General features: G+C 32.6%; 1 protein-coding gene across 1 annotated transcript in view; it reads left to right on the top strand.

The window, feature by feature from the left end:
- The first annotated feature begins 4,106 nt into the window (after positions 1-4,106).
- The window catches only part of LOC138325183 (fibropellin-1-like), a 34,826-nt gene continuing 27,766 nt past the window's right edge, over positions 4,107-11,166 (top strand). The window contains exon 1 of the mRNA XM_069270669.1: positions 4,107-4,262. Coding sequence (XP_069126770.1) covers positions 4,211-4,262 — 52 coding nt within the window. The 5' untranslated portion in view covers positions 4,107-4,210. The remainder of the gene's footprint in view (positions 4,263-11,166) is intronic.

Genomic DNA, 11,166 nt, shown 5'->3' with positions numbered 1-11,166 from the left:
TTTGTTGAATGTGTGTATTTGTTTTGTCTCGAATGGTATGCCCCTCTCACTGTAAAACACATTTATGACAATATGCCAGGGATCGAACCCCGGCCGGCTAGGTGAAAGGTGGGCGTTGTTTAATCACTACACCACCCGATCACCCTATAGTGTTTCTGGGATAGGGGACAGAATACAAGGTCGTCCACACAATTAATGGCGAACGTTTTACACATTTATACAGACATTTAAATGAAAATAATGCAAAGTCTACCGAAATCAGTATTTTTTTAATTTCTACCTACACTTTAACCAAATCTATCCCGTCGGAAGGATAGTAGCGAGAAAGATGCCTTCTCTCGGCTCCGAACTGAACATCTCTATCTTACCCATGCTCATCTACTGAGAGAGGAGGATCCTTCTACATGCCATACATGCGATTCTCTTCCTCAAGTGGGTCATATTTATTACATTATGCGTATTTATTTCAATAAACTAGAGAAAAATAACTCTATGTTTCCGACAATTTTACTTTTTGTGTGTGTATATATTTTATAAATTTAATATATATATATTATCTTCAACTATTGAAGATGAACCATAAAATTAAAAAAAAACCAACAATAATAATTAATTTGTTTCCGTATACTGTTCATTAAATCTAACGATACAATGTACCTGTAGATCAGGAATTGATAATAGAACCAGTGCAGTGTATACGTGTGCCTCTGTTTCCGACTGAACGAGTCACGTTACTGTTTTGATAACTGAGAACAATCGTATTAATGACAAATATAGTAAGGTGACACAGGGGAGCAGTGCCGGGCTATTGTCCAATTTATATCATTTAGTATGACGTACATTGGTATCTGGAATTCCATCTGTACTTCGAATGATTATTCTTGCCTTGGTATACTGATTGAAATAATTTACTTCAAACTCAGGTTTTTTGTCTGACTTTTTTTTCTGTTTAATAATATACAGTATATAAAATACTTCAGTAGACAAATCGAAACAATTTCAATTGTTTAATCCTACTTCTCGATCAGAGAAATCAGTTGTTGGGCAGGTCATTCAAAGTCAAAACTGACGTTGTTATATTACATGATGTCTATCACACTTCCTGTGCTTTTCACTTTACTTTTCTCCTTTACAATAACTCCTGGTAAAGTTGTTGTGGTTTTTAATAAAATACTATGACTTATATACAAAGCAGTAACTATTAACGTTTTTCCAAAACATGCTTTATAAGCGGATCTTAAATTACAGAAAATGCATAATTCCGTAGGATGGATAAGTTTTTAACATGTTTTACCCAGGAGTTCAGTGGCCTTTATGTAAAGAACATTAATGAATGAGAAAGGTATCTACTCTTCGTTCCACACAATCGAATATGGAACAAAAGCTGTTAAAGGTAATATTATAACCTTACAAATTTCATACTATTAAGGGTCAGATGATTTGCCCATATATAGTCTGATATTAACATTACGATCATGACCTTGACGTTTTGAGCACGTGGAACTCAACATACAATAATTAATCACCTTATGCATTAAACAATTGACAAGAAAGATAACTCGTTGTTGTAATATGACATTATATACTTTTATTTATCAGTACATTGATGTTATATTTTTTTTTTAAATCATATTATATATTTTATAAAGTAATAAGAATACCATAATCAATGTGTGACTTAATGCAATTGTCTCAACGGAAACGTCATTCATACAGAATTTCGCAGGCCCTACATATTTTTCCATTTAAAATGGCCACATGATCTAAAGACTATTGAACTCAGGATACCCTATATAACTGCAAGCCTTACTGATGCAGAACCTGTAACTTCTCAAGCGAACGTTTTAACACAAAGGATGACAAAACAATCATATTTTACATACAGATAATGCGTCCACTCATTGTTGCCATTGTCTAATTGTAAAGGCGACAAAATTATGGATATTAATTTGTTCTACTCTTCCAAAACGAGTTCCTTTGACAATCCCGAATTATTTGGCCTTGTGATAAGCTTTTACCCATGTGTTATAAGTTCGAAACTGAGAATATGTACTCGTTGATGCTATTGTATAATTGCAAAGGACATTAAATTAGGAATGTTATTCTTTCTTCTGTTCCTAAATGAGTTGTTTATAATGTTTTCTTTGACAATGCCTAATATTTGGCCTTGCCTTGTTTAGCTTTCGCCTCTGTGTGCTAAGGTTCAGTACATTGGTCGGTGCATGCTCTTGACAAGTCTATAATTATGATTTGCACAGTCTACATAACTGAACAAGGGCAGTAGGTTCAGTAACAACGTGATATTCAAAATTTATGATCAGTCGCCATATTAAATTGAGAGTAATACATCCGGCTGACTCTCTACTTTAACACGGGAGTGTGTGACCCACAGCTCGCGATGACCAATGTTAAACCGGAAGTTGCTAGATCCGCTCTTACATCCGGACGGCTTATATACATTAAAAGGCAGTGAGTGTATATGAGCATAAAGAAAATATCAAAAAGGCTAATTGAGAGTTTGTACATGATTAGCAAACCGTATAAAGCCTCAAGATAATTATTTTTCTATTTGTTAATCAGTAGCAGAGATCGATGTTCACAGGTATACATGTATATTTTTCTCCGGGAACTTTGAATTTTCCCACGACTACAACATGTAAGGTCCTCATAGATGTCCGTTATCTATGAAAACTACATGTAAACAGTTACACCTGTCTATAAAGGACACCAAAGACAAATAAGAAAAAACACCCTGTATAGACAGACAGTCTTTATACAGAGGTCAATCATATATAGTACATTGGACAGAGTGAAGTTAGGGAGTGTGTCCATTTATAGTGGCGTCCTTTATAGTAGGTGTTACTGTAGTATCGTTGTCATATAAAATATAGTGAATTTACACCTAGTATATTTCAAATTGTAGATAGTCTAATTTCCCCAAGTTGCAATAATTGTATCATATTTAAGTATTATTCTCAATATCTTTCGTGTTTATGAAGTCATAGACAAAAAACGGAAGGACATTCGCGTCTATGTAAAAAAATATCCGTTCGTTTTTTGTCTATGACTTCATAACCCCAAAGATATTGAGAATAAAGCTTATATTGTGATTCAGATAACTCAATCTGGTACTAATTAGGCATATATTTCCGTAATTTTACTTTTACATGAAAACATTGGGTTGTGGCTTATTTATATCTATTCCAATAATTCAGTTTGGCCAATGACTGTGCCGCTTTTGAAATTCCCCGCTAAAACGTTTTGTATTTCTGACGTCATAATACGTGACGTACAATTCTTTATGTCTATGGAAAATAACCTCAAAGATCTAACCAACAGAATGGAGTGTAACATATGAAATTGAATTATATGTGCATGATAAAACTAAGGAAGGTTTGAAAGTATGGTGTATTTAATATTGTTACACAACCAATGAACAAAGTGTGACGTGACGATGACTAGTACAGTCTGTACCCTGTCCCTCTATCAGACAAATGTGTTAAAGAGTGCAAGCTGTCTTCGAGATTATAGCTGAAGATCAATGTTCAATGTCGATTTCGGCTCTACTGAGTATACAACATGCGACAGCTATTTGTAATGGGTCGAAATGACTTGATCTCGTTACTCTTTCCTTGTCTCTACCCCTGTTTATTTACATTATTGAAACAATAATAATTTTTGGTCGTCTTTTTGTCATACACCCTACATATTTCCCTTATTTTGTAACTTAAATAAATATAAGTGACTTACCATTCATTCTGTTCAATAAAAGTAAAATGTGCATTTATAGCACTGACTATGAATTGACCTTTATGCATTAATAGTGTTAAATTCGCGAGTTATTTGTATCTAAATACAGTTCCAAGCGTGTCTTTAAATAAATACGAAGATTATTCTAAATCATTACTAATAGTGTTGTGTCTGACGCACGTCCTTTGTCGGGTATATTTAACAGTTAACAATATTACACATCATTCCTCTCCAGTCTGAAACGCACGTGTCTCGTGAAAATGCAAATTAGAGCACTCACAAGGCACGACAACTGCATTACTGTAAGTGACGTCATCTTAATCCGGGGCTGGAGCCTTTATTTCCCGTTCAGCCGTTGATCAAGGTCCCATTTCCTTTTCTCCATCCTGAAAACGTACTATACACTAGAACGTCCAGTCTCGTCAAGAGGATACTCGCTGTACGACGATTTCGCCCCAACATGGAGGCTAGATGGATAATTTCAGTGACTTTAGTGCTAAGTTGTGCAGTAGGTAAGTTCAACCCCTCTTAACACCCTTTTATTGTTACGTCACTGCGAGATACAGCACCCCGCCCCTCCTTAACAATCTGCAGGATTAACACCATTGTCACCGTGTGTGCAGCGCTCAAACCGTTGTCTGTGCAGACTGCATAACCTTTGTTTTTTTTTTTGGTATGGTCGTCTGCTTTGCAAGTTTTAGCTCTCGATTAAAGATGAGTAAGGCAAAATTTGCATGACATGTCTTTGTCATAGGCAATTTACTATAGGATTTACATGAACTCTGTGATATTTGTATATATTTTATCGAGTATAACTTTTTTCTACCAAGACTGAATTTATTGTATGATTATAGGTTATGTTTTTACTTATGAAACTGCTGCATTGTAGCATCTTCCAGAGAAGACCTGTAATAACTTTTTTATTGATCTATACTGATCAATGCAGTGGATTTTCAGTACAGTATATGAGTCACATTCTCGTCCGGTCAGTCGCACATTTGTACTCATTCTAAACTGACCAGCTGGTCAAAAGATGAGATGACCAAATTTGTTGTGTTGTTAGCTTTATCCTTGATTTTTCTGACTACATCAATCAGATTCTAACTATTTCTGGCGATAATGATTAACACCATACGATAGTTTATGATAACTGAAAGCATTAAAACATATTTTGTATACATTTTTATTTATCACAATACACATCTTGTTATGTATTACATCTTACGATAGTGTTGTTCATTACATCCAGTGTTGTTTACTTTGACGAACATAAGTTGTGTAGTTTCCTTACATCAATTGTTAGCGATGTGTCGTATTATCAACGTCGTTCACACTGTAATGCATGGATATTTATTTTGCATTATACATCGAGTAAATAAAGAACAACACATCAAAAACCTAGACATTAGATAAACAAAACAGTGACACAACATAAATACAATACTCACAACACATTAATACAATATTAACACCACATCAATACAATATTGATACCACATAAATACAACATTGACACCACAAATATAACACTGACACCACATTAATACAATATTGATACCACAATAAAATACACAACATTGAACACACACATAAAATAAAGAACAACACATCAAAAACCTAGACATTAAAGAAACAAAACAGTGACACAACATAAATACAATACTCACAACACATTAATACAATATTAACACCACATCAATCCAACATGACGCCACATAAACACCACATAAAGAAGATATTGACACCACATTAATATAATACTGACAACACGTGAATGTTGATTAAAACATTGAAAGCACATAATCACCGAATTGACACGTCAAAAACTACATGATGTCTTATAAATACAACACTGACACCATAGAGATACGACACTGACACCACATTTATACAACATTGACGCATAAATTCAACATTAACGCTACATACATTGTAAATACAACATTTAAGCCACATAAATAGAACATTGACAACACATAAATACAACATTGACACCACATAAATACAATATTGACACTTCATTAATACAACGTAGACACCACATCAATACAACACTATCACCACATTAATATAACTATGACAACACATAAATATAACACTGACAACACATAAATACAACATTGACACAACATATATACAACACTGACACAATATGTATACAACACTAACACTACATAAATACAATATTGATACCACATAAATACAAGATTGATACCACATAAATACAACATTGACACCACATAAATACAACATTGACACCACATAAATACAACATTGACACCACATAAATACAACATTGACACAACATATATACAACACTGACACAATATGTATACAACACTAACACTACAAGAATACAACATTGACACCACATAAATACAAGATTGATACCACATAAATACAACATTGACACCACATAAATACAACATTGACACCACATAAATACAAGATTGATACCACATAAATACAACATTGACACCACATAAATACAACATTGACACCACATAATTACAATATTGATACCACATAAATACAATATTGACACCACATCAATACAATATTGACACCACATAAATACAACATTGACACCACATAAATACAACATTGATACCACATAAATACAACATTGACACAATATATATACAATATTGATACCACATAAATACAATATTGACACCACATAAATACAATATTGATACCACATAAATACAACATTGACACCACATAAATACAACATTGACACCACATAATTACAATATTGATACCACATAAATACAATATTGACACCACATAAATACAATATTGATACCACATAAATACAACATTGACACCACAAATATAACACTGACACCACATTAATACAATATTGACACCACATAAATACAATATTGATACCACATAAATACAACATTGACACCACATAAATACAACATTGACACCACATAAATACAACATTGACACCACATAAATACAACATTGACACCACATAAATACAATATTGACACCACATAAATACAATATTGACACCACATTAATTCCAACATTGACACCACATACATACAACATTGACACCACCTAAATACAACATTGACACCACATTAATAAAATATTGATACCACATAAATACACCATTGACACCACAAATATAACACTGACACCACATTAATACAATATTGATACCACATAAATACAACATTGACACCACATAAAATAAAGAACAACACATCAAAAACCTAGACATTAGATAAACAAAACAGTGACACAACATAAATACAATACTCACAACACATTAATACAATATTAACACCACATCAATCCAACATGACGCCACATAAACACCACATAAAGAAGATATTGACACCACATTAAAATAATACTGACAACACGTGAATGTTGATTAAAACATTGAAAGCACATAATCACCAAATTGACACGTCAAAAACTACATGATGTCTTATAAATACAACACTGACACCATAGAGATACGACACTGACACCACATTTATACAACATTGACGCATAAATTCAACACTAACGCTACATACATTGTAAATACAACATTTAAGCCACATAAATAGAACATTGACAACACATAAATACAACATTGACACCACATAAATACAACATTGACACCACATTAATACAATATTGACACCACATAAATACAATATTGACACCACATAAATACAACATTGACACCACATAAATACAATATTGACACCACATAAATACAACATTGACACCACATTAATACAACATTGACACCACATAAATACAATATTGACACCACATAAATACAATATTGATACCACATAAATACAACATTGACACCACATAAATACAACATTGACACCACATTAATACAATATTGATACCACATCAATACAACATTGACACCACATAAATATAACACTGACAACACATAAATACAACATTGACACAACATATATACAACACTGACACAATATGTATACAACACTAACACTACATAAATACAATATTGATACCACATAAATACAAGATTGATACCACATAAATACAACATTGACACCACATAAATACAACATTAACACCACATAAATACAACATTGACACCACATAAATACAACATTGACACAACATATATACAACACTGACACAATATGTATACAACACTAACACTACAAGAATACAACATTGACACCACATAAATACAAGATTGATACCACATAAATACAACATTGACACCACATAAATACAACATTGACACCACATAAATACAAGATTGATACCACATAAATACAACATTGACACCACATAAATACAACATTGACACCACATAATTACAATATTGATACCACATAAATACAATATTGACACCACATCAATACAATATTGACACCACATAAATACAATATTGACACCACATAAATACAACATTGATACCACATAAATACAACATTGACACAACATATATACAATATTGATACCACATAAATACAATATTGACACCACATAAATACAATATTGACACCACATAAATACAATATTGATACCACATAAATACAACATTGACACCACATAAATACAACATTGACACCACATAATTACAATATTGATACCACATAAATACAATATTGACACCACATAAATACAATATTGATACCACATAAATACAACATTGACACCACAAATATAACACTGACACCACATTAATACAATATTGACACCACATAAATACAATATTGACACCACATAAATACAATATTGATACCACATAAATACAATATTGACACCACATAAATACAACATTGACACCACATTAATACAACATTGACACCACATTAATACAATATTGACACCACATAAATACAATATTGACACCACATAAATACAATATTGACACCACATAAATACAATATTAACACCACATAAATATAACATTGACACCACATTAATTCCAACCTGACGTCAACTGAATGTTAAACTAATGACAAATGAAAACATCATTGAAATCACATATATAAAACATACAACTTCATATTATGTAAATTATACAACATTGATACCTCCCACAAAACATCGACTAACGCTCAATAATTAATACATTGAGTGCTATGACACCACCTCACTTTACCGCGTTGCTTGGTGTCTGCAGCGGTATGGTTCAGTAATATACCACTATAAAAAGGGCAAGAGTTCCACTATACAAGAAGGCACCCCACGAATATACCGCAGTCTCCCCAAACACGCACCTCATAGACGCAACACAACACATGCATGGAAGCCGTCCTTACATTACCCTGGCTGTTAATAGGATGTTTTAATCAAACAAACAAACTGTACTGCAAAAAAGAACATTACATTACACATACAACACCAAATCTATAAAAAACATATTGGACTAACTATTATCGTCTCCGTGGGTGAAAGTTTCATATTCGAGAATGAATTCGTCTGTTATACATGTATGTATACCGTAAATACACTCGTGATTATGTTATAATACAGGCCTCTTTCACATGTGGGTATGATGAATAGGAATAGTCTACCAGAATATTACAAAATGAATTAAAACCCTAGGCGTGTCGAAAGTTTTACAACATTTTGTAAATCAGGGGTAGAATATATCTCTCTATCCTTTACGTCCACATGTTAATTTTTTTCTCTCATTCCTCGATTTGTTTTACAATTTTACAGTAAGATATCCACGACCTTTTAAAATTTTACCGCAAGAAGTTAATTTTCCGTGTTTTCAGCCTCCTTTCTTTAAATTACATTCAAATTTTACTTTTATTAAGAAAACGTAAATTGTGTTGGTGCAATACCTACTACCTAGATGACTCAATAAACATGTATGAAAGTATTCCATAAAGTGTGAATTATAGTTCATGTGAAACGCGTTGTAATAGTGACGTCATGAGGTTGTATTGCACGGGTATTACACTGGCATAAGCTGTTGATAAGACTCTCTCAGCAGAGTTCTTTACTAGACCATCTCCCCTAGTTTGAACCTTTAGGTCTTTAGAATCAGACATGTAGTAGAGAAAAAAGTATTCAAGCCAAATTTTAGTGATTTTTTAATATTTTAGAGACTTGTGGCTAGTCTGGTAGCCATGTAATACAGCTTTAGTCGACACTGAGTGCATTACATTGGTAGGAATGAGAGAAAAATGTGTTAACTCGTTAAATAAATTTTATATTACAAAAAGCAGTTACTCATGCTAGATCCTGTGTTAAATCCATAATAAAAAAAACACCTTATTTGCACTATATGTACTACATTGATACCATAAAAACTTTACGGGGGCACTAAACAGCGCCACATTCATATACACCACATTGACATTATTAAAATGTAATGCCATGGATACAATCTTGAGACTCTTTTCATTGACTGTTTGTCATTTTCAGTAAAACTTTCATTCACTGAAGATAGAACAAATCATCTTAATTCACGTGATTCTATGATTTTTATTCCTCATCATAATTGTATTTTCAGCAGTGTCCGTACACAATCTATTGAGGGACTGACAATTATTTCACCAACTATTAACCGAAAGGTTATGCTTAAGCAAATTAGTACATAATCAGTAATAGAAGTGGCGCTCTTATATTAATCAACAATATTTTCACACACTTTATCAAAAGGTTATAATTTTACATAGTAATATTTTAAGCAGATCGGTACATAATCATGTATAGAAGTGGCGAAATTGTATTAATTCACAATATGTTTACACATTATTAATCAAAGATTATTAACAAACATATTTTAAGCCATATGGCTACATAATTAATTTACAATATTTTCACCCATTTAATAACCAATAATTACAATATTTATACCCATATAGCTGCATATTTAGTTGAAAAAGTGACAATCCTGTATTATTTTAAATATACCAACGCATTTATGCCTACGTACTGTGATTATATTGCACGCATCATATTTAAAATTTATAATCATTTTCCGAGTAGTGATCACATTAAATAAAGAGATACGGTTAGCGATCGCCGGAAGTTTTAAGATTTAGACCGCACTTACAACATCCGTGCATAAAACCATAAACAGACACATTATGACACATCCAAGCAAATATCTTCTTCCGTTCGTAAGCGTTATACTAAGTAAAACGCTAAACTAAATACGCTTTCCTTCCATAGTTTTGTATTATCTAAAACCCTAATTTCCCACCATGAAACAAATAGTTGAGCACACGGTTGCACATAAATTATATACATCCATCAGTTCAGCAGTGGAAGATAAAAATGGCGAAATAACCTTATAGTATTTCTCAATTGAAAATCCATTTTATTATCATTTAGGTTTCCATAATAGCGCAATAATATGTAAGGATAATATAGGCCTATTCAGGACGTCAAAAATAACATCACTAACGTCTCCTCGCATGAATCGATCACGTGCTTTATATA

The sequence above is a fragment of the Argopecten irradians genome, chromosome 6 (assembly GCF_041381155.1).
Source record: "Argopecten irradians isolate NY chromosome 6, Ai_NY, whole genome shotgun sequence".
Lineage (NCBI taxonomy): Eukaryota > Metazoa > Mollusca > Bivalvia > Pectinida > Pectinidae > Argopecten > Argopecten irradians.
Note: the sequence above shows the minus strand (reverse complement) of the source record. Positions and strands in the feature narration are given on the sequence as shown.